Source organism: Scyliorhinus canicula, chromosome 5 (assembly GCF_902713615.1).
Source record: "Scyliorhinus canicula chromosome 5, sScyCan1.1, whole genome shotgun sequence".
Classification (NCBI taxonomy): domain Eukaryota; kingdom Metazoa; phylum Chordata; class Chondrichthyes; order Carcharhiniformes; family Scyliorhinidae; genus Scyliorhinus; species Scyliorhinus canicula.
In genome coordinates this window covers 214,786,777-214,812,672 of record NC_052150.1, presented here as the reverse complement: position 1 = coordinate 214,812,672, position 25,896 = coordinate 214,786,777, and the positions used below count along the sequence as shown (strand labels likewise).

Genomic DNA, 25,896 nt, shown 5'->3' with positions numbered 1-25,896 from the left:
TGGGTTGAATGGCTTACCCATGTTCCTGGGCGGGATTCTCCGTTTAGCCGGCGCCCGGGTGTTTCCTGATGGTATGGGGCTGCCCCACAATGGGAAACCCCATTGACCGCCCGGCGTAACGGAGAATTCCGCTAGCGGGTCGAGGCTGAAAAGTGGCGTGGCGGGGCAGAGAATCCAGCCCCCTAGGTGCTGGTTTAGCTCAGTGGGTTAAACAGCTGGCTTGTACTGCATAACAATGCCAGCAGCCCCATACCGGCCTCCCGAACAGGCGCCGGAATGTGGCGACTGGGGACTTTTCACAGTAACTTCATTGAAGCCTACTCGTGACAAGCGATTATTATTACAATAGTTCTACATATTTGATTATCTAATCTGCCTTTCATGACTTGGCTCATTTATCATCGCCAGACATGGTGTATTGGAGCCAACTCAATGCCGAAGAAACTCTGCTTACATTAGTGGCTTCAGGCAATCAACAAATCTGCACCAGAATCTACACCATTAGCTTGAAAGCTTTCCACCCGATTGAATTACATATTCCCCAGCTCCCTGAAGCGCTTAGATCAACCTCACAGTTCTGTTGTGCACAAGTTTCAAAGCTGTGCTGTCAATTTGAGAACTCCCTCCAAGTACCCCCAAGAAAATATACAAAAGCAGAACACTATTAAATTCCAAATTAGCAATTGTATTTTTGTTGCCAGCAAGATAAGCCTGTGACATTAACATGCAAAGACGGAGATTGCTACTGCAAAATAAGGAAGTTGAAGTTTGTTGTAAGAATGGTGCAAAGGAAATGTTATACAACCATTCCCGTTTGGATTTCTCTATTCCTGTTCTTTAACATTAGACTTTTTTTTAATGCAATGCTGTGAAATTCGATTTGTATCTATATTTTTTGTTGCCCCCGAGCAGGTTGACTTCTTCTTGGGCTATGTTGCTTCTACCCACCCGAGTGCGGTTCCTCATCGGACAGTCACAATGTTTGTATTCATTGGCTTTTCTGCAACATACTTGCTTTTATTAGCCAAGGCATAGGATATAAGAGCAAAGAGTTTATGATGGAGCTGTATAAAACACTCGTTAGACCACAGCGAGAATACTGTGTGCCGTTCTGGTCGCCACACTATAGAAAGGAAGTGATTGTACTAGAGGGTGCAGAGGACATTCACCAGGATGTTTCCTGGCTGGAGCATTTCAGCAATGGAGAGAAGCTGGTTAGGCTGGGATTGTTTTCCTTAGAACAGAGAAGGCTGAGGCAGGACGTCATTGAGGTGTATAAAATTATGAGGTAAATAGATAGGGTAGATATGAAGAAACTTTACCCCTTAGAAGGATCAATGACCAGGAGGCACAAATTTAAGGTAAAGGACAGAAGGTTTAGAGGGGATGTGAGGGGAAACTTTTTCACCTGAGGGTGGTGGAAATCTGGAACTCACTGCCTGAAAGGGTACTGGAGGTGGGAATCCTCAAAGTATTTGGATGAGCGCTTGAAACGCCCTGGCAAACAGGCTACAGACTAAGTGCTGGAAAATGTGATTAGAGTAGGTATTTGGTGGACGGCACAGACACGATTGGCCCAAGGGCCTCTTTCCTTGTGTTATGGGCCAGGGTTTAGAGAACCCCAAAGTGTATCATGGAGTTCACCTGACCCGCAGCATTTAATAGATTGTGGTATGGGGAGCACACAGCTTACTCTACAACAGAAAATGGACCCGTTTTTAAAATAAAACCATGTTTATTCTATGAACTCAAGTTAACCTTTCTAAAACGAACAGTGAACATCTTAGCAACCAGTAAATCAAATACAACACCCAAAGAATACAACACTAAGTAATCTATATGCTGTTCTTATAGCATCCAAAAACTTAACAAACCTCCAAACAGGAGCACATTAGGCTTTACATTCAAGACTGAAAACATTTATAATTCTTCTGAATTCAACAAATGATTAAGAGATTGTCCTTCATGGCAGAGATCAACAGCATTTCAGCTCACAGACATACCCAAGCTTTCTCAAACTGAAACTAAAAAAACAGAAGTGGAGCTCAGCTCCACCCACACTCTGATATCACTCCAGTAACATGAGCAGCACCATTTCTTAAAGGTACATTTCTTAAACACTCATTTATTAAAGGGTACTCTCACATGACACTTGCTGTAAAAACTCTGGCTCTAAGTTAAGTTCGCCGACACTGCCAGTGTGTTTAAAAAATAATTAATACTTCTGGCAGAAAGCAAAGAAGTTAATAACCTAGATTTTTTTTTCTTTGGCTGCTTCCACAGATCAGATTTTAAAAAGTTTTCTCCTTTTCTGTGCGTGCTTCAGGGAGGTAATGAACTGGCGAAGGTCAGATCTGTCAATCTGCCAGGGAAACGAGTGGGATTTAAAAAATATATATATTCATTCTCGGAGTGTGTCAAGGCTGGCATTTATTGCTCATCCCTAGTTGTCTTGAGACGGTGATAGTGGTGGGTCACCTACTTGAAATGCTTTTCTTAATAGAAATTTGTTGCAGCTGAATGCTTTTACCGGGTTATGTCAGAGGGCAATAATGCTGGTGTTGGTGTAGTCATATATAGGCCGGACTGGGTAAGAGCCACAAGTTTCATTCCTGACACAGTGGGGAAGGCACGCAGGTGCGCGGTTTGGGTCTTCCGAACCTGATGTATTATTACTGGGCGGCGAATGTAGAGAAGTGTGGAGTGGATCAGAGGGGTTGATTCCCAGTGGGTCAGAATGGAGGAGAGTTTGAGCAGGGGGTCGGGATTGATGGCGCTAGCAACAGCGCCGCTCCCGATGGCCCCAGGGGAAATACCCAGGGAGTCCGGTAATAATAGCTTCATTGAGAATTTGGAGGCAGTTTCGCCAACACTTCGGGCTGGGGGCAGGAACACTTCGGGCTGGGGGCAGGGTCAAGGGAAATGCCGATTCGGGGGAACCACAGATTTGGGAGGAGAAGGGGATTAAGACACTAAACGGTTTGTTTATTGGGGGTCGGTTTGCAGGATTGAAGGAGCTGGGAGCGAAGTATGGGCTGGAGCAGGGGGAAATGTTTTGATACTTGCAAGTTCGGGATTTTGCCAGAAAGGAGATACAGAGCTTCCCGGTGGAGCCGGCCTCCATCATGCTGGCGGAGGTGATGACGACAGGGGGACTGGAGAAGGGGTTAGTATCGGTGGTTTACGGAGCTATTTTGGAAGAAGAGAAGGCACCACTGGAAGGGATCAAAGCAAAGTGGGAGGAAGAGTTGGGAGAGGGTATCCATGATGTGGCGATGCCGGCATTGCACTGGGGTGAGCACAGTAAGAAGTCTTACAACACCAGGTTAAAGTCCAACAGGTTTGTTTCAAACACGAGCTTTTGGAGCACTGCTCCATTCACCTGAGGGAGGAGCAGTGCTTGGAAAGCTCGTGTTTAAAACAAACCTGTTGGACTTTAACCTGGTGCTGTAAGACTTCTTACTGGGAAAGGGTATGGAGGAGGGGTTCTGGTGCGAGGTGCTCCAGAGAATGAACATGTCCACCTCGTGCGCGAGGATGAGCTGATTCTTTTAAGGGGTAGAAGATGTGTGTGAACGTTGCCGGGGGGGGGGCGCAAATCATGTTCATATGTTTTGGTCCAAAGCTGGAGGATTACTGGAAGGAGATTTTTAAGGTAATCTCTAAAGTGGTGCACGTGAAACTGGACCCGAGCCCTCGGGAGGCCATATTCGGGGTGTCGGATCAGCCGGGGTTGGACACGGGTGCGGAGGCGGATGTTGTAGCCTTCGCCTCGTTGATCACCCGAAGGCGGACCCTGATGGGATGGAGGACAGCCTCTCCACCCTGCGCCCTGGCGTGGGGGGACCTGTTGGAATTCATGACTCTTGAGAAGGTTAAGTTTGAAGTGAGGGGAAGGATGGTGGAGTACTACAATTCATGGGCATTATTCATTATGCACTTTCAAGAACTGAATAACATCGAACATTAGTTGGTGGAGGTGGTTGGATTGGATTTGTTTATTGTCACGTGTACCAAGGTACAGTGAAAAGTATTTTTCTGCGAGCAGATCATTCAGTACATGGGAAGAAAAGGGAATAAAAGAAAGTACATAATAGGGCAACACAAGATATACAATGTAACTACATGAGCACTGGCATCGGATGAAGCATACAGGGTGTAGTATTAATGAGGTCAGTCCATAAGAGGGTCATTTAGGAGTCTGGTGACAGTGGGGAAGAAGCTGTTTTTGAGTCTGTTTGTGCGTGTTCTCAGACTTCTGTATCTCCTGCCCGATGGGAGAGTTGTGGGAGAGGCACTGTGTGTGTTGATGGTGACTGTGGGTGATTCCTCATTCCTTTTTGTCATTTGTGTATGTGAACATGCGGGCTAATGTTTGGGGTTTGGTGGGAGGATGGGATCATTGTTATTGATATGGGGATTGACATAATCGTTACCGATTATTGTTTATTGTTGGTGGGCGTAAATTTGGGAGAAAATGTGAAAAAGGAGAATAAAAATATATATTTTTTTAAAGTTTCATTCCTGACGTAAAGGACATTAGAAAACCAGAGAGTTTTATTGACAATCGGCCAGGTTCATGGTAAATTTTTTTAAACTCTCTTTCACATTAACAACAAGTTGGCAGTATAATAGCAGCATTAGCTATAAGTGGTCTAATATTGAAGAGTAAAGCAAATCTGATTTCCTTTTGTTGGATTGAAGTTCAGAAGTTCAGCGACAATGCCAGTCTATTTGAAAAATAATTGATTCCTTTGGCAAAATGAAAGCATTTCGTGGAATTCAAATCTCATACTGCTTTAGTGGTTAAACTCTGATTCTCTGGGTTATTAGTTCAGTAACAGAACTAACAATGCCGTACCTGTGCCATTCCTTTATATTAAGGCAACCAAGTCTGGATTGCAAATTGCTGCTGTTATTTGTTCCCTGGACGTTGGCATCAAAAGATTAAATAGCAATTAGAACCTGAGCAATTTTAAAATGTCTTCTAAAAAAATCTCTTCGCTTAAACACAGCAGATATGAAGATGAGAATTGTTCGCACAAAGGGTTTAGAATACAGCTCGCATTACCGCAAGTAGTTATTGAAGCCAAGTTATTAACAAGGGAATTAGAAATGTATTGAGGGATATGAGAAAAGAGCATGGAAATAGGATTAAAGTAAATAGCTGTGATATGGAACTAGGCCAAACCGGCTCCTTGAGCAATGAAACTTCAATGATTTTGTGCAAATGCATTTGGAACATGCTTTTATTTCACTTGCATGTGACTTTGCTGAAGATAACACCAGCCTGTCCAATTTCTGCAAATAAAAATAACAAAATCTTTCCCACTTTTAAACCACCCCTTTAAAAATTGCCAGATTATACCAGTCGCGTAGTGGCATTGCTACTGAGCTTATAGTACAGAAGTCTGGACTGATTTTCTGGAGGCATGCATTCAAATCCCAACATTCAGCTGAAATAATTTAATTTCAGTGAAATAATGAAAACTCTGGAATACAGTGTTTGTCTCGTAATGATGAAGCTAACAATAGTCGTTAAAAACCCCCATCTGGTCTTTATCCTATCAATGTTCTTCAGGGGAGGAAATCTGCCAATTTGCCCCCACTTGAGATTCCAGAGCCACAGGGATGTGGTTGACCTAACTGCTCTCTGAAATGGCACCCCCTCCCCCCCAAGACACTCAGTTAAAGATGATGCAACACCAAGCCATTGGGGCTGAGCAATAAATAATGGCCTTGCAAGTGGTGCTCACATCCCAAGAAGAAATATTTGACAGAAAAATAATTGATATAGGTCTATTTACTACCCAGCAGCTATGACTCTTACTTTGGGTGGGAGGACGTTCATGTGAGGCAGTGACCAGTTGGGCCGAAGGGCCTGTGCTGTCAATTTTACGTACTGTGTACTGCTGTCCCTGTGGTTGTTGGGTCTTTGTTTTCACAGTGTCGTGACTGAGCTGGATGATGCATTTCATTTTAACTTCTAAATTTTGGGAAAGTTTTAAATCAAAGTAAAAGAGAAAATAATTGAACTGTGGGGCACACACAGACCTGCTGGGGAAAGCAGAGATTTATTGGTTGCTCTTATGATATGAAGATCAAGTTCTTACTGCGAAGCTTAATGTTGTAGTAAAAAAAATAATCATGGCAATCGTGTGAGTCACCCTGGAGATTGCTAGATGTGTGCGGGCATTTGGCATCCAGTCAAGTCAATCTCTGGAAATTAATTGGAATGCAAGTGAATCTTCACGTATGAAGGAACAGGGAATAGTGCATCCAAGTGCAGATGACATTAAATTAGGCAGATAAGTTATCAGGGGGCACAGGCAATCTAAATGAATGGGCAAAACTACACGAGGTAAAATTCAACATATGGGCATTTGTGTAGTCATCATAGAATTTACAGTGCAGAAGGAAACCATTTGGCCCATCGAGTCTGCACCGGCTCTTGGAAAGAGCACCCTACCCAAGCCCACAACCCCACCCTATCCCCATAACCCAATAGCCCTACCCAACACTGAGGGCAATTTTGGACACTAAGGGCAATTTAGCATGGCCAATCCACCTAACCTGCACATCTTTGGACTGTGGGAGGAAACCGGAGCACCCGGAGGAAACCCACGCAGACACGGGGAGAACGTGCAGACTCCGCACAGACAGTGACCCAGCAAGGAATCGAACCTGGGACCCTGGCGCTGTGAAGCCACAGTCCTATCCTCTTGTGCTGCCGTGCTGCCACGTCTTTGGACTGTGGGAGGAAACCGGAGCACCCAGAGAAAACCCACGCACACATGGGGAGGATGTGCAGACTCCGTACAGACAGTGACCCAAGCCGGAATCGAACCTGGGATTCTGGAGCTGTGAAGCAATTGTGTTATCCACAATGCCACCCTGCTGCTCGTTATCTGCTTTGGATCTGAGAAAGACCAATTAAAATATCATCTTGTAGTGAGAGGCTAGAAGTATGAGGGAGTAAAGAGATTTGAGTGTCCCTGGTCACCAATCACGAAAGCTAATGCTCAAGAACAAAAAGTAATCAAAAAGGCTAATTCAAAATGTCCTTTCTTGCAAGAGGGTTGGAATACAAAAGTGAGGAACTGATGTTTCAGTTGTTCAAAGCCTTGATCAGACCCCAACTCTTCAATGCCAGACCTCAAGGACAATATATTGGTTTTGGAAGAAGTACAGGGCAGATTCCACCGAATTATCCCCGATCTGAAAAAATTGCAATTGAAATGCTTGCATAAATTATATTTCCTTGTTCAGACAGTTGTCTGTTGAAATGCTGAAGGTATTTGACAAGGTAACTGAAAGCTTGTGCATATAGAAGAAAAATCAGAAAGCCCGTTTCACTTCAATGGGAGTGGAAATTTGGGACGCACTCTCCCAAAAGGCTATGCATGCCTGCTGTGCAGAGCAGTTGAAATTTTCAAGATGTGGGATTGTGGGGTTCTTTGGCAAGGGTATTGAGGTGTATGGATACACCCTGTTGGGCCAATTGCGTTCTGAGACATGGGTCTTATCGAATTGAATGGCTGAATCGGTTTGAGCGGTGGAATAGTCTACTTCCGCTTTCAATTCTCTCCATCATTTACGCACGGGAAAAGTATGTGTCCAAAATGTTATGAAAATTGTCATGTCCTGGAGATCAGAAAGGTCTCTTTCGAGGGCAGCACGGTGATGGAGTGGTTAGCATTGCTGCCTCACGTCGCCGAGGTCCCACGTTCGTCCGACTCTGGATCACTGTCTGTGTGGAGTTTGCACATTCTCCCCGTGTTTGTGTGGGTTCTGCCCCCACAACCCAAAGATGTGCAGGGTAGGTGGATTGGCCACGCTAAATTGCCCCTTTATTGGAAAAAAATTAATTTGGCACGCTAAATTTATTTTTTTTAAAAAGGTCTCTTTAGGTCTTGTACATTTCTGAATTATGATTATGATTTTAAATATCTAACTTATTGTCTTCAAAGCAGTCAGGTGGATCTTTTTATTTGTGATTTTAGTTTTGTTTAAATTGATTGCTTCCATGTTGCAGTTAACCTTGGAGGACTGTTGCTGCAGGCTTTGTTGGAATATTGGCCAAGAACACACATCATTCCGATGGATGAAGAGGAAAATGAAATGAATATGGGTCAGTATTTCGCATCAGAAGTAGTCTTAAGAGCAAATTAATGAGTGTAGAATTACTTCAAAAATTGAAGTTGATGTACGCTGATGATTGCGCAATGTTCAGCAACATTTGCGACTCCTCAGATACTGAAGCAGCCCATGCACATATGCCGCAAGACTTAATACTCAGGCTTAGGCTGATAAGTGGCAAGTAAGATGCACATCAAGTGCCCAACAATGACCATCTCCAACAAGAGAGAATCTATCTCCCCGTAACACTCAATAGCATTGCCTTTGGGTAGGCAGTGGCATAGTGGTATTGTCACTGGACTAGCAATCCAGAGACCCAAGACAAGCTCTGGGGATCCAGGTTTAAATCCCACCATAATAGATGATATTTTAATTAAATAAAAATCTAGAATGAAAAGTCTAATGATCATGAAATCATTGTCGATTGTCGTAAAAATCCATCTGGTTCACTAATGTCCTTTAGGGAAGAAATCTGCCTACATGTGACATCAGATCCACAGCAACGTGGTTGACTCTCAGATGCCCTCTGAGCAGAAGTACATTTTGGGAACGTCCCAGTGGTCATATTGGAAACTCGATACACCAGGCAAACTGATGGCCTATTGGCCATTGATATAATAATACGTTGCTTGTCCAGGAATCCTGATTTGGCCATTATATGGCGAGCATATCCAGTTTTCATTTGAGATGTTTTGTCACTATCTAAAATAAAAATGCGCAATAAAGGGAGTGGTGCCAAACAACAAGAATCCCATCAGTTGTCTGTGGTGGAATTTCAACCCAGCTACCTCCTTTATAATTTGAGCCTTCTTTCCCAGCCAAACTCTCACAGAGACTTCTTTTTTTATCAAACTCTTCTGGCTGCAGCAGACGCAAAAAAATTGGAAACCTGAGATTAAAAGATAATATTACAGTCAGAAGCAGATTAGTGCAGGTTCGGAAGAAATAACTTGCATTTATGCAGTTCAAATAAATGAGACTATAACACAGTAAACAGGGATAGAGCACATGATTTTACGGTATTAAATATTAACTTATTTCACACACTGCATCTCGCATGCAAGAAGACATCTTAGCATGTTTTGCATCAAGGAGGAAGAGAAGATTGTGCAGTGGGGGCAATAGGGAAAGTAGAGATCAAGGGAGGGGACAGAAGACATGGTTGAATTATGAGCTGGAGCAAGATTTTGAAAAGAGTTAAGTAAATGTAACAGATGAGCTGACACTTGACTCTTCCTTCAAAAGTAGAAGTGCAGAAAAACTAACTGGGCAAAAAGAAGCCAGTCCCTTTTGTGTCCCTATTGCGGAGGTTTATTTTCTCCATTTGGTCAATGAATGCGGTATTTGTCTGGCATTAAGTTATTTCTGCCAGTGATTATTTCCTTTCTTGGGATGCGCTACAATTTCCGACAGCCTTGCGAAGAGAAATGGTTATGTTATGTTAAAGTTTGTTCTTTTGTATAGGTTTGAGTTCTGCCTGAATGCAGTAATTGATTGAGCGTTTTAGCACTGATTGAGAATAAATTGTTTCTTTCTGGCAATGCTATACATTCAAACTTGATTGTTCTCATTAGATGCTGTTGGTAGGTGATGTTGGTGAGATTAGTGAATCTCGGCACTAATTTTTCAAAGCTGAAAAAGCATACGTGGCTCAAACAGCAACATGAAATACAATGGATGCCTATATTAGACACTACGATACACTACCAGGAAGATGAGGGCGGTTGAGAAAAACCTGTTTAATAAGATGTTGCGGTTGCTATCCACATTGTTTTGGTTCTGTATAAAGATTTTAAAACAAAGAGCAGTAGGATTTTCAATCACCTGAGTTCCCACAAAAATCAATAGCTGCTAGTTCAATTAATAAATTTAAATCTGAGTTCGATGGGCTATTGCTAGCCAAGCCAGTGCGATGGGGCTACAGATTATCCATGATCTAACTGAATAGTGGAACAGACTCCAGGGGCTGAAAGGCCTCTTTCTCTTCCTCTGTGTGAAAACTTAATGCTCTCTTATTACATTCCTGCGCGTGTGTCATTATTTTGCAGATATTAACTCGGTCTGCTAGCTTGGTTGAGTGGATGTTCTAATGTGGACTGTTTGATTGTCTTTGAGTTTGAAAGGCAGGTATGATTAAAATGCAATAATAGCAGTGGAAAAATGCAAAGCTAGACAGCAGAGATGTAAAAGTAGCCAGTTGTACATCAAATGTCGAATTCAGAAGAAACTTCTTTACCCACACCCACAGAGTGCCCCTTTCTACCATGCGGAGTAGTTGAGGTGAATAGCATGGATACAGTTATGGACAAGCTAGATAAGCACATGAGGGAGAAAGGAATAGCTGGGAATATTGGAAGGGGGTTCACCTGGAACTTTAACACTGACTTAGACCAGTTGGATCAAATGGCCTGTTTCTGTGCTGCAGTTCTGTTCCTATATCGCTTATTTTATAGCAGCAGAGATGGAAGAATTTGTTACGGCTGTTGAATCGTCTCGGCCAAATTGCGATTTTTTTTTTTTTTTTTTTTTTAAATGGTAATAGATCTATGTAAACCAAATAGCCAACTTAAAAAATATATTCTATTTAAGAAAATTGAAGATTTTTTTTAATTTCAGTTAATGGCGAACAAGAGAATCGGATACAGAAAGGCAATGGATATTTCCAGGTGCCGCCACACACTCCAGTCATATTTGGTGAGGCTGGTGGTCGCACTCTTTTCAGGTACTTTCTAATACCATATCTTCCAATATTGCTGTGGCCAGTAGCAGTATAGACTACATGTAGGTTTCAGTGCATGTCCTTGGGAGAATGTTAACTAATCAGCCTCGACCAATGCCTACTCCTTTTACATTACAACTGCCAACCAAGCCGAGGAGAAATTAAACATTAATTCTGGCATTGAAAATGGAAAGGACAAAACTAATCTTGGTTTGCACAATAGATTTAATTCAGTTAACAGAACCATTTTGTTTCTTATTGCCCAGGTTCATGAATATTCTGCTTTTCAAAGCTGTCGTCAACACATGTACGTTTTCCCTTGTGCCTATTCCTAATTCATTAAGCAATGATAGTAGAACTTTATTAAATTCTTTGCAGGCTTTTGTGTCGAGATGCAGGAGGTGAAACCGAATCCATGCTTCTGAATGAAACTGTGCCTCAGTGGGTTATCGACATCACTGTGGATGTAAGTCACTATCTGACTCAGTCCTTTCACCAGCACAGATATGCTCCTAACATCCCAGATCTCTAAACGCTGCATATTCATTTGATATTCAAAACCAGTTTCACCACTATACAACAGCATATATTGATAATGAAATTCCTCAAGGCACTTCACAGGAGCATTAAAAATAAAGTACATATGCGCCACATGGTCAGGTGACCAAAACTTGGTCAGAGTAGGTTTTATGTGTTTTGGAGGAAGAAAGTGAGATAAAGCAGCAAGGTGTAGGGCGAGTATTCCACATTTTGCCATCTAGGCAACTAAAGGCATGGTCAGCGATGGTGGAGTAATTATAGTTGGCAAAATGCAAGAATTAGAGGAACACTCTACTGAATTGTTTAGTTATTAAATTAACAGCGAACAATTAAGTGATTTATTCCAAATTTCCAAATGAAATATATTTTGCGTCCAATTGAAACGCTCTGATTTTTAGGATTGTGAAGTGACTTCCATTGGAGTTGAGACGTTTTGCAAGATCACTAGGTCCTTGGAGACGTCGCCTTGGTGCCTTAGCTAGTTCTTCATGCTTTTGAGCGTGGAGCACCTAGCCCACTGAATCCTGCCCTTGATAATGTTCATGTGTATTCTGGGAGACATTATTGGTTGGCGATCAGAACTGGCGATACTCCAGTTTTCTCCCATCCTTTGTTCCAAATGGGTATTGAAGCAAATTGTGTTTTTGCAGAAATTGCTTAAGCTGAGCTCCACAAGTTTATCTTGGACTGGGATCAGCTTGGTATGTACAGTCAATAAATCGCCTACCTGGCACTTGGCGGCAGGAGAGTACTCCCTATCACATTTGGCTTCTAAATTGTATCTTTTCAAATTAATGTGCCAGCAGTTGTTGCCATGATAGTTCAATCTTTCACCATAGTGAACCATTTGCCAAGATCAACATTCTTCATGTCAGGCTTCAATTGCGTTACCTCACCTTTAACAAGAAGATTAAACTTGATTAAAATTTAACTTTAAATTGAACTTTCCTAGTTCCTTGTGTCTCTGGTACCAAGCATTATCTTGGTTCCTCGCCTGTGTTCTCTCTCAAAAGCAATAACATTTTGCCTGTGATTAGAAAGCCGGCATTCCACCTTAATGCAACCACTTTAAACTTGCATTTCCCCCCCCCTTGAATTTTTTACTTAAAACAAAATACATTTCCTGCAATGGTGCTTGCTTTCATTTCCCATTTTAAAAAACTGAATGATGGGAAATCTGACTGTGGCTGAATTTTGAATGAGAATCTCTCTCACCTACATTTTGTAAACACACCTCGACCCAATAGAAAAATCCCATAAGGTGTCTTAACTTTGACTTTCCCTTTGAGTTTCCTGCTCTAGATTTCTTTGTCTTTGTGATAACTGTGAACTTTCTGTGCCCCTCTAATGTTTTTACACTCTTTTGTAGAAAAACATGCCCAAATTCAACAAGATCCCATTCTACCTGCAGCCTCATTCTTCTTCAGGAGCAAAGACACTTAAGAAGTAAGTAGGCGCGATTTAAGAGCTCTTTGGAACAATAGACATTTTACCTCAGCTGAGAATTTGTGTTGCATTAAAGCTGAGAACAATTGTGTCTTTTTCTTCACTTTTGGATCTTTTATGGTTTGGGCCTCAATTAGTTCAGAGGGAATGTGCAAGTGAAGGTTTAAAGCTGTTGAGTTTGTACATCAAATATTGCACTTAAATGATCAAAGGGGTGAATTTTGTGAAGTGATACTGTAGTGATTGAAAATCTGGTGTTGTATAAAGACGTACTGAACTTGATCCTACTTGGTTTAGTCTTTCAGTGTTTATTGTGATTATAATGAGTGGTTGGGGAAATCTGTTTACAAAAGATTAACCGACAGTTAGCATTAACTGAAAGTTTTTCCTTTTTAAAATGTTAAAATGTTTAATGTGCGTTGTGCTCTGGTGCTGCTACTCTGTGCTGCTAACCAAAAGACAGTTCAGGCAGAAATAAACCTGGCAACCAGCATTCTGAAGCATTAGGGGATCCTTAGTTGGAAAAGATTGTCCGGAGAGAGTAGGCCATCAGGCATACTCCATTCCAAATATGTATATGGTCATTCCCTAATTGGCACTATTCGCCATCACTAATCCCCTTTGATCTACCATTCTGAGGGGCACCAACATTCTTCCTGAGCTGTGTTTTAAGAATATAATAGGGCAGTGCGATTAATATCTCTTAACAGTCTTAACTACATGGAGAATTACGGCTGAGGATTTTAATGGAAAAGGGTTTATAAACAAAGACACTGTCCGTTACAAGAGGAAAGAAAAAGCTTATTAATCCTATTAAATATCTGGATGTAATTCGGTTGGAAGCTTAAAAATGTGTCTGAAGGCTAAATCAGTAGCCCATTGCATAGAGGAGTGTTGGAGGATGGAAGTCCCCGTTCTCTGCTGGTCAGTCCAGTAGAGGCAAGCTGCTACTCCAGAAGGAGGAACAGCACAATCAGCAACACTGACCTTCTATCTCTATTTGATGCTGCCCCCTAATTAGTATCCAATTGTGCTGGTTCAGTTTCGACTCCTTCAGCATACGCTATTGATGTCTGCTTTCGTTTTCAAGAAACCTTTGCGAGCCTGAAAAAAGAGTGTCGGAGCCGGGGCAGGCCATTCCACTTCGAGTACCCGCTTTCCTGTTTTGATAGCTGTGGTGCCACTTTGTTTCCGTCAAATATACTCACTTTTTCTCATAACCCTTCTTTCCCAAGCAGATACCCGTCAAATCCTTTAAACCTATCACGAGCTGGGCTAGTACCTTTCACATTCCCAAAGCCAGTCTGAGGATTCTTAATTTTCCAGGTTCACCCGAGAGCAAATTAAGTTTCAAATATGTTGCCCCGGTGAATGTGGTCATTGAGTCAAGACTATATTTATTACCCAATCTTGGTTGCCTCGAGAAGGCAGTACTGGGCTTTCTTTGAACTTGCCAGCTGTTTTATAACTGAGTGACTTGCTGGGGCATGTCTGAGGAAATGAAGAGTCAATCACCTACAAGTTAAATCCATGAGGCCCATGATGGCCAGTGAATATTTTAACTCGGATGTATTTGCAAATGTTCAGGGTGTCCTGAAACTGCTAATTCTGATTCCGGCGGCTCACTCCTGCACTGCAATATTTCTCGTGTAACTTTAACACTGATCCCAAGAACAAAATGTTCTCAATAATTGGGTTCTTTGTGCTGAGCTCTCAAAATACAGCCAGTGCTTTTGCCAAGTTTCACTGAGAAGGAGCAGCAGCAGTTTATAAACACAATCGTGTTTGTGTCTGTTTTTTATTTGAATTCCTGAACCAATGCTGTGGTTTGAGATTTGCAAACTGATCAGTTTAATCTGAAAGCCTCTAATAATCCTGATTTAATATAGAAACCTTTGGCCAACCTGATTCTGTATAGTCTACAGCAGATAGCATCTCGGCCTTAGTTTGTTCTCCCAATGTGAGCCACAGTGCAAGGCCTCATTTATCTTCTGCACCTGCTATGCACTGTAAATGAGAGTCACTGCGAAAAGTAAATATTCTGTAAATAAATATCATTCTGTATCTTGTTTTGATGTTACAAATCACAGAATCGGGTGGCATGGTGGCGCAGTGGTTAGCGCTGCTGCCTCACAGCACACAGGACGGTGGGCAGCACGGTAGCACAATGGTTAGCACAGTTGCTTCACAGCTCCAGGATCCCAGGTTCGATTCCCGGCTTGGGTGACTGTCTATGCGAAGTCTGCACGTCCTCCCCGTGTCTGCGTGGATTTCCTCCGGGTGCTCCGGTTTCCTCCCACAGTCCAAAGATGTGCAGTTTAGGTGGAACTGCCATGCTAAATTGCCCTTAGTGTCCAAAAAGGTTCGGTGGGGTTACGGGGATGGGGTGGAGGCATGGGCTTGAGTAGCATGCTCTTTCCAAGGGCCGGTGCAGACTCGATGGGCTGAATGGCCTCCTTCTGCATTGTAAATTGTATGTATGTGGGACCCGGTTCCGATCACGGCCTCTGGTCACTGTCCGTGTGGAGTTTGCACATTTTCCCCGTGTCTGCGTGGATCTCACCCCCACAACCCAAAAAGATGTGCAGGGTAGGTGGATTGGCCACGCTAAATTGCCCCTTAAATTGAAAAATAAAATTGGGTACTCTAAATTTATTTATTTTTTAAAAAAAAATAAATCTGCATCAAATCTGCCCCAGCCCTCTGAAAGAGCACCCTACCTAGGTCCAATCCCTCACTCTATCCCTGTAATCCCACCTCGGGGCAATTTAACATAGCCAACCCATTCACGCAGACCCTTGCAGAAAATGCAAACTCCACACAGACTGTCACTTGAGGTCAGAATCAAACCCGGGTTTCTGGCACTGTGAGGCAGCAGTGCCACCATGCCACCCCGTGATTGTTAAAGACACCACAGTCCTTGCGATATATTTGTGGTAGTTGGGGGGAATAAAATAATTAAATAAAAACACAATACAGGAGTGACGGCTGATCCCGCAACATCTGGGGATCAAAAATCTCGGGAAATGTTTTGAGTAGGGGGTAAATGTTTTTTCTTCTAGCTGTGGCTCAGTTGGTGGCAATATTATCTCTTGAGTCAGAAAGTTATGGGTTTAAGTCCCACTCCAGAGACTTGAGCACAAAAATCTAAGCTGGCAGTCCAGTGCGATGCACTGAGTGAGTGCTGCACTGTCAGGGGTGCCATCTTTTGTATCAACATCAAACTGAGGTCCTATCTGCTCTCTCTCGGGTGGATATGAAAGATCCCATGACACTATTTTGAAACGGGGAGTTTTCCCTGGTCTCCTGCCCAGGATATTTGTCCTTCAATCAATATCGTAAAAACAGATGGATGGCACGGTAGCACAGTGGTTAGCATTGTTGTTTCACAGCATCAGGACCCCCGGTTCGATTCCTGCCTTGGGTCACTGTCAATGTGAGTCTCCACGTTCTCTCTGTGTCTGTGTGCGTTTTCTCCAGGTGCTCCGTTTTCCTCCCACAAGTCCCAAAATATGTGCTTGTTAGGTGAATTGGACATTCTAAATCCTCCCTCTGTCCACCCGAACAGCTGCTGGAGTATGGTGACTAGGGGATTTTCAAAAGAACTAGGAGCAGGAGTAGGCCATCTGGCCCTGCGAGCCTGCTCCGCCATTCAATGAGATCATGGCTGATCTTTTGTGGAATCAGCTCCACTTTCCCGCCCGAACACCATAACCCTTTATTCTTCAAAAAACTATATTTTTATCTTGAAAACATTTGATGAAGAAGCCTCAACTGCTTCACTGGGCAGGGAATTCCATAGATTCACAACTCTTTAGGTGAAGAAGTTCCTCCTAAACTCAGACCTAAATCTAGGCTATGCCCCCTAGTTCTGCTTTCAACCACCAGTGGAAACAACCTGCCCGCATCTATCCTATTCCCTTCATAATTCTATATGTTTCTATACGATCCCCCGCATCCTTCTAAATTCCAACGAGTACATTCCCAGTCTGCTCAAATTCTCCTCGTAAACCAGCCCCCTCGACTCTGGGATTAACCGAGTGAATCTCCTCTGCGCACCCTCCAGCACCAGTACGTCCTTTCTCAGGTAAGGAGACCAAAACTGAACACAGGTGTGGCTTCACTAACACCTTGTGCAGTTGCCGCATAATCTTCACAGTAACTTCATTGCAGTGTTAATGCAAGCCTACTTGTGACACTGATAAAGATTATTACATCGGGAGTGTGCTGATTTAAAATTATCTGCCACATTACAACATGTCTACACTTCAAAGGTGTTTCATTGGCTGTGCAAAGTGTTTTGGAATGTCCTGAAGCTGTGGAAAGTGCTATCTAAAATGTAAACTTTTTTTTCGGAAACTGACTGATCTGTGAATTTAAGTGTTTTGCTTTATTTTCTGTTTGATATCTAGCACCCAAGACCTTTTTTGTGACTTCATTTGATTTAATACATTAATCTCTTCCCCTCCCCCAACAGCATTTAAAGACTGTATTGCAATTCTGCTTACTGATTACCAATTCTTAACCATTTTCCAGAGATCGTTTATCAGCTAGCGACATGCTGCAGGTTCGAAAGGTGATGGAGCATGTTTACGAGAAGATCATCAACCTAGACAACGAATCGCAAACAACCAGCTCTTCAAACAATGAGAAACCTGGAGAGCAGGACAAAGAAGAAGACATTGCGGTTCTGGCAGAGGAGAAGATTGAATTACTTTGTCAAGATCAGGTTGGTTGGACCCCTAATCTGTTCTCAGTTAATCTCAGACAAACCAATAGCTTTAGTGCTATACAGTATCAGCTCAATAGTAACTCCTCTGAGTAACTCCTATCCTCTGAGTCAGGAGATTCTGTGACAGTGAACCACTCTCAAATGTAGGCTGACCCTACACTGCAGCAGAGAGGGAGTGCTGCACTGCTCCAGGTACTAGCTTCCTTTAATGAGATGTACAATCAAAGTCTCTGAGAATCATAGAATCTCTATGGTGCAGAAGGAGGCCATTCAGCCCATCGAGTCTGCACCGACCCTCCGAAAGAGCACTTTAACCTAGGCCCAGTCCCCTGGCCTATTCCCCATAAGGCCACCTAACCTTTGGAAACTAAGGGGCAATTTAACATGGCCAATCCACCTAACCTGCATATCTTTGGACTGGGAGGAAACCCATGCAGACACGGGGAGAAAGTGAAAACTCTACACAGTTGCCCAAGGTCGGAATCGAACCAAGGGCCCTAACACTGTCGGCAACAAGTGCTAACCACTGTGCTACCCATTCTGCCTCTCCGACCCAAAATCCTCTTGGCTGGGTAGCACTATTTGAAAAAAGAGAGCAGCGTCCCAGTGCACTGGCCAGTAATGATCCCTGAGCCAATAGCTCCATCAGAGTGAGTGCAACTTTGTCAAAGATGCTGTCCTGTGGTTGTGGTCTCTCATCTGACCTGCTTTTGTAAATCAGATGGAAATTAAAAATATCCAGGACCAATTCTTAGGGAATTTTAGCCACTTCCCTATCGCTGACAAAGGCAGAATAATTGATCAACCTGTTGATGAGATGTTGGCACAGAATATTTACCAGGCGATTTACTTAAATTACTCTCGACGGGTAAAAAGTTAGCGTGTGAAGTGCTTTGAATAGTTTCTTTGGTGAAGGTGCTAAATAAAATCTATCCTGTTATTGCCTCGTAAGAGATTGCAAGCATACAGTGAGTGGCTGAAACCCAGTTGATTCCACCCACGTTATTTGCCCTACCCTGTTCTGTGTTTGAGATTTATTTGGTGATCCTCATTGCATGATAATATCGTCAATTATTTTGATCCTCAACACCTTCTGACCTTAAAATCTACAGGTGCTCGATCCCAACATGGACCTGCGGACAGTGAAACATTTCATCTGGAAGAGTGGAGGGGACCTGACACTTCACTATCGGCAGAAGTCGACGTGATGTTTAATCGGGAATGGCAGAGGGCTTGACTCCTAGAAGCCAATACTCTTATTGTGAACTTTCTTGTCTGCACCTAATCTCATTACCTGTACTGGGTTAGAAGAGCAATAACAGCGCCCAGTGCACCGCTCTGTTAGACCCAGCTCACTGACCGATTTAATCCAGTATGGAGAAAAGCGTCAAATCATAAGGAAAATTCTAATGCTATACAATATAGGAAGATTGCAGATTGTAAATTGAATTTAATCCCAGTGCACTGTCTTAATTTGAATGGGCAGGGCGCAGATTATTGTAGATTTATAGTATGGCGGGGAATACACTGCCCAGTGTACAAAGCATAGATAAATGATCCAGATAATAGACATAAATGCTTCATCAGTAGGTGTCCTTTATTTGTTTCTAACTCATTGTCTGCACAGAAACATTTCCTGCATGGGTACCACGCTAGCTACTGCTGTCACCTTACTATATGTGATGTTATCCATCACTTCAAATTCTTGTTTCCATACATTCCGGAGCTTTCTTTTTAGATGTCATGTAAATGCCACCAATCTTGTTGGTTCATTTGGGAAATGGGGTGGACAAATGGAATCATTTGGGAATGTGCAAAGAGCAGATTCATCGCTAGTGTTGAACTCAAACGAAGTCCCCATATACCAGTTAAACGTGCTTAATATTTGTGAACTCTACCCCGGATTGACTGTTCCCGCTGCTTGAGTTTAAGTCTGTTACTTTGTTAAATTCAGTTAGTGGTGCTACATCTGTCAAAAGTTAATCTTTCGATGTGCCAGAGGGGGACCTTGTAGAGAGAGTTCAATTGGAAAGAGAGCTAAATCTGGTTAGTGGGGCACAAGGGCAGAGGTTCCGGGTTAAAGAGGCAGGTTCGCAGGAGATGCCGGAATATATTTCTTTATGTTGGGCTGATCAACAGCTAGGATGGGTTGAAGCAAACCCAATGGACGGTAGTGTCATGATGTGATTGATATTCTAAAAGGAAGTAATCTAACAGGCTGCAAGTCACCTTGATCCCAACCCTATCTTGTGAGAAATTTGTTGTAAATAAGATTTCTTTTTTTTTATTCAGCTAATATTAACAGACAAGATTTTTTAAACCTTTTTTAAGAAAAAGCTTCGAGAATTTGTAGTTGATTGCAAAATTAATTCCTTTTGGATGCTCCCGATCCAGAGTTGAAACATTAAGGCTCAAATAAAGTAATATTTAAATCACTGTGGTACCTTCACTCTAATACACTGTAGATACACAAAACAGGCAGGATACCCTTGTTACTGATGTCTTGTCTCAGAACTTCTGCACACACTCTATATTGTAAACCATAGCTGTCGGGTTTCTAGACCTTTCCAATTTGAGAAATCAAGTTCCAGGTCTAAACTAATGTTAAAGGAAAAAACATTTAATACGTTTGTTCTGGAGAGGCAGGTTAGTGCCATTTTTAAACAGTGGTCCATTTGATGCCAGTTTGATTTTGCTGTCATCTTCCTGCACCCATTGACCTCTGCAGACCAACTCATTTCTATATTGAAACTAGAAGTTGTAGCAGAGTGCCTTTTAAAGAAAAAAATTTAAGGGAAGTAAAATCATCATGAATGTCACAGTGACATTCGTACAAAAGAACAAGGTAACAATTCATTCGACTGCTCTCTGGAAAGGCACTTGCAATTTTAGTTCATGGCCTGAAGAGTTTTCACGCAGTAAAGTAGCATCAGTAAAAACGTAACATACTTGCTAATCCTGGCTGTTTGAAGTGGACACTCTGAATTTTCACTGGCTGTAAGACAGGAGGAGCCTTCAGTGCTGGCACTAGTTTAGAGTTGATATTAAAGCAACTTGAGACTTTTAGCAAGTCTCTAGCGCGCGGAGCTTTAAAATCAAGGCTATCTACCCCTCCGCGGGTGTTAATGTTACATGGCACTATTTCGAAGAACAGCAGAGCAGGAATATTTAGCCCTCAGCCTACATGATTAATACACAATTATCATTTTATTGTTTGTGGGACCTTGCTGTATGCAAATTAGCTGCCACATTTAGTATTTCCTTGGAACCCAAAAATAAAACTATAGAATCCCTACAGTGCAGAAGGAGGCCATTTGGCCCATCGAGCCAGTATCAGACCTCCGAAAAGAGTATGCACCTAGGCCCACTCCTCCACCCTACTTCTGTAACCCCACACCTAACTTGCACATCTTTGGACATTAACGGAATGTTTAGCATGGCCAATCCACCTAACCAGCATCTTTGGACTGGGAGGAAGCCCACGCAGACACTGGGAGAACGTGCAAACTCCACACAGACCCACAGTCGGAATCGAACCCGGGCCCCTGGTGTTGTGAGGTAGCAGTGCTAACTTAGCTGTAAAGAGTTGTGGCAAGTAGGTCCCTAAGTTTGTGAAAGGTGCTATCTAAATACAAATCTGTCTGTCTCCCATTAGGAAGAGACACTTCTAACATACGTTTTTAATTTCTAGAGCCCCCAAAAGGTTGGTTCCCATTTATTGACAAATGGATGATTTGGGATCTTCGCTTTCTTCATAATCATTGAAAGAATTGTGTACTGGATGTGAAAGTGTCTTTAGCTCCCATTTCCTGCCTGGTGTGTTAGTATGACTGCCAGTTATCTATTCATCTATTAGGATCTTTTTCATTTGAAGTTATTTTTAATATTGAAAACCATTTAACATATGCTCCGGAATTAAATAACTTTGGAATGAATAATCTCCAGTTTCTGATTGTAATGCCCAGGGCTTCCGAGATGAGAGGCATGATTGTTCAAAGAAGTGGTCCCACCAATTAAATTGTTTGTCTGTTTACTTTTTCTCCTTTTCGGTCCAGTAAAATTCACTTTATACCGGAATAGAACTGCTGGTACTGCTCAGTACGAGCTTAATGACACCTTTTATGAAAGTGGTATTGCCAGCAAGGCCAGCAATTATTGCCCATCCCTGTTGCCCTCGAGAAGATGGTGGTTAGTTGCTGCTGCCTTGAGCTGCTGCAGTCGTGTGGTGGATGACGAGAATGTGTTCCAAGAGGTGCCGTGTGTGACTTGGAGCAAGAACCTATGATTACACTACTTAGACATGGAACAGGCCGTTCAGCCCAACCAGGCCATGCTGGTGGTTATACTGTACTTGAGTCTCTTCCCATCTTTCGTCATCTAACTCTATCATCATAACCTTCAATTTCCTTCTCCCTCTTTTCAAAATTTAAAATTAAGAGGCAGTTTAGCGTGGCCAATCGACCTACCCTGCACATCTGTGGGTTGTGGGGTCAGACCCATGCAAACACTGGGAGAATATGGGTAGCACGGTAGCATTGTGGATAGCACAATGGCTTCACAGCTCCAGGGTCCCAGGTTCAATTCCGGCTTGGGTCACTGTCTGGGCGGAGTCTGCACATCCTCCCCGTGTGCGTGGGTTTCCTCCGAGTGCTCCGGTTTCCTCCCACAGTCCAAAGATGTGCAGGTTAGGTGGATTGGCCATGATAAATTGCCCTCAGTGTCCAAAATTGCCCTCAGTGTTGGGTGGGGTTATTGGGATAGGGGGAGGTGTTGACCTTGGGTAGGGTGCTCTTTCCAAGAGCCGGTGCAGACTCGATGGGCCGAATGGCCTCCTGCACTGTAAATTCTATGATCTATGCACACGGAGAGTGACTTGGGGTTGGGATCAAAGCCGGGTCCTCAGCGCTGTGATGCAGCAGTGCTAACCACTTAATAATAATAATCTTTATTGTCACAAGTAGGCTTACATTAGCGCTGCAATGAAGTTACTGTGAAAATCCCCCAGTCGCCACATTCCGGCGCCTGTTCGGGTACACAGAGGGAGAATTTAGAATGTCCAAATTACCTAACAGCACGTCTTTTGGGACTTGTGGGGCGAAACCGGAGCACCTGGAGGTAACCCACGCAGACACGGGGAGAACATGCAGACCCCACACAGACAGTGACCCAAGCCGGGAATCGAACCTGGGACCCTGGCGCTGTGAAGCCATAGTGCTAACCACTCTGCCACCGTACTGCCCTCCCTTCTCCCTCATATCCTTATCTAGCTTTCCATTAAATTAATCTCTGCTATTCACTTCAAGCGCTTCACACTGTCACCACTCTTAGGGGTAATAAAGTTTCTTTTGAATTCCTAGTGTAATGAAATAATGGTCTATAGTGATGCTCCTCCCCACAAAAGGATGCCCCTCTGCAACCACTATTCCTTCTGTAACCACCCTATCAAAACCTTTCACAATTTTAAACACCTTTGGGTCACCCTTTCCCATTTTTTCACGAGAGAAGAAATACAGCCTGATGCTCAATTCCTGATATGTATACCCACACAATTTTGATATTGTCCTTGTAAAAATCTGTGCAGTCTCCAGGACCTCAATATCTATTTATAATATGGTGACCTGAACCACAAATTCCGTACTCCACCTGATCTAACCAAGGTTTGGTCGTGTTTTAGTCTAACTTCCCGACTTATCAATGTTATCCCTCCAGAAATAAAAACCTAGTGCTTGGTTTGCTCTATCATGGCCATGCTAACCTGCAGTACAATTTACAGCGATTGATATACTGTCCTGAGATCCAAGGCTCAGTGATGATTTAACATACCTTTCCTACTATTCAGTTATACGTTGGATGAAAATTCAGGTCTGGGCATTATTTGATGGAAAAGCAACAGATATTCCTAAAACCTTCCATCTCCTGTGGTACCGGGGGAGGAAAGAACCCGGGGAGGGCAGCACGGTGGCACAGTGGGTTAGCCCTGCTGCCTCACGGCGCCGAGGTTCCAGGTTCGAATCCCGGCCCTGGGTCACTGTCCGTATGGAGTTTGCACATTCTCCCCGTGTCTGCGTGGGTTTCGCCCCCACAACTCAAAAGATGTGCAGGCTAGGTGGATTGGCCATGCTAAATTGCCCCTTAATTGGAAAAATTTATTTAAAAAATGGAAAGAACCCTGGGCAGGCCAGCAGAATGAATCCCACCTGCTTTTTGTGACGAGGTCTTCTACACTCGACATGTCCTGGGTACAGTATAGGAACAGCAGTCCTAAACAAGACGATTTTGGATTGTCTCAGACACCGTTCCTGAGAGGTGTCAGTCCAAAACGCACAATAACATTCTCAGTCTGATAAGCCACCTATATATTTTATTATGTTTTAAGCAGAAGTGGGCTTGAGGCACTTTTGAATCTAGGCCACCTAAAGAAAGCTGCAGCTGTACTTCAAACTGACCCAGTTTCACAGCAGGCAGGCCGGTAATGAAATGGGTTGTGTTTGTTTTTGTACTGATGACTGGGTGAGAGGGAAGCACCTTTTACTTTCAATATTTGTTTGAATTTATAATTGTAGCTGGCCCAGTAATAGTGGATTGTATGTTTGAGAGTTATCCGGGGGGGGGGGGGGGGGGGGGGGAGTTTTCATTGTTCAGTTTGCAATAATTTAAAAAAAAAAAAATTTGGAATACCCAATTAATTTTTCCAATTAAGGGGCAATTTAGCATGGCCAATCCACCAAGCCTGCACATCTTTGGGTTGTGGGGGCGAAACCCACGCAAACAGGGGGAGAATGTGCAAACTCCACACGGACAGTGACCCAGAGCCGGGATCGAACCTGGGACCTTGATGCTGTGAGGCAGCAGTGCTATCCACTGTGCCACCGTGCTGCCCTCAGTTTTCAATAATGACCACCAAGATTACACCCCATCAGTAAGAGCTGCTGACAGTTTTGTTCTTGATATTTACAGGTAATTGACGAGATTTAAATAACCCCCCCCCCCCCCCCCCCCTTGAATGTCAGGGGAGTTGAAATTTTGTTTTAAAATCGAAAGGGCGGTTAAATCACTGTCCGCATCAGATTTTAGCTTGGGACGTCAGAACTGGCCTTTACCGATCAGGATTCCCAGCTCAAAAACATAAACCTCTTGCTACGCCTGTGCTGAACCATCTCGAATACTGACTGTGAACCCCCTGCAATTTATCCTGAGTGAAAACTGAAACTGTTCAATCACATGGCTATGACTCATCTTTCATTCTCACTCCACAGTATAAATATTTCCCACTGTCCCTGTCTATTAGCTTTGACAAAGAGTCATCGGACTCGAAACGTTAGCTCTTTTCTCTCCCTAGAGATGCTGCCAGACTTGCTGAGATTTTCCAGCATTTTCTCTTTCGTTACTGTTCAATCACATGTTGCTGGAAATGCACAGCCAATCTGACGGTCTGACAGCTTTGATATGAGACTTAAACATTGCTTGAGGCATTTACCTGTGATTTCTCCCCCCCCCCCCCCCCCCCCCCCCGCCCTATAGTGGAGACAGACTGTTGTGGGTGGCAAGGTAGCACAGTGGTTAACACTCTTGTTTCATAATGCCAGGGACACTGATTTGATTCCTGACTTGGCTTACTGTCTATGCAGAGTCTACACATTCTCCCCGTGTCTGCGTGAGTTTCCTTCGTGTGTTCCGGTTTCCTTCCACAAGTCCCGAAAGACGTGCTGTTAGGTGAATTGGACATTCTGAATTCTCCCTCAATGTACCTGAACAGGCGTCGGAGTGTGGCGACTATGGGATTTCCACAGTAACTTCGTTGCAATGTTAATGTAAGCCGACTTGTGATACTAATGAAGATTATTATTATTATCTTCTACGTATTTCCAGAAAATTTTGATTTGTTTTCTGATTTTCATGGTTTTGTTTAATAAGCTGTTCCTTACCACAGTTTGGCTATTTCTCCTGTAAAATTAGTACTGCCGCAGCGTTTGGATAGAATTTACTGTTGACCATGTTCGTCATATCTGTGATCAAGACCTATTAACACATTATCCCTCACAACCACTGTATATGTGGACCTTTACTTGTGAAACTTTTAGTATAATTTGATTTTTGCACATCCTCCACAAATGGAATCGGCCAAAATTATTATCTCTTTTGTTCTTAAAATTTAGTGTACCCAATTCATTTTTCCAATTAAGGGGCAATTTAGCGTGGCCAATCCACCTAGCCTGCACATCTTTGGGTGGTGGGGGTGAAACCCACGCAAACACAGGGAGAATGTGCAAACTCCGCACGGACAGTGACCCAGAGCCGGGATCGAACCTGGGACCTCGGC

The 25,896-nt window shown here is 43.2% G+C and overlaps 1 protein-coding gene across 1 annotated transcript in view; it reads left to right on the top strand.

Annotated features, from left to right (window-relative positions):
• LOC119966568 (WD repeat-containing protein 48) overlaps window positions 1-20,012 on the top strand; it is a 162,866-nt gene extending 142,854 nt beyond the window's left edge. The window contains exons 14-19 of the mRNA XM_038798480.1: window positions 8,036-8,131; window positions 10,756-10,861; window positions 11,237-11,324; window positions 12,768-12,844; window positions 17,381-17,573; window positions 18,689-20,012. Coding sequence (XP_038654408.1) covers window positions 8,036-8,131; window positions 10,756-10,861; window positions 11,237-11,324; window positions 12,768-12,844; window positions 17,381-17,573; window positions 18,689-18,784 — 656 coding nt within the window. The 3' untranslated portion in view covers window positions 18,785-20,012. The remainder of the gene's footprint in view (window positions 1-8,035; window positions 8,132-10,755; window positions 10,862-11,236; window positions 11,325-12,767; window positions 12,845-17,380; window positions 17,574-18,688) is intronic.
• The last annotated feature ends 5,884 nt before the right edge of the window (window positions 20,013-25,896 follow it).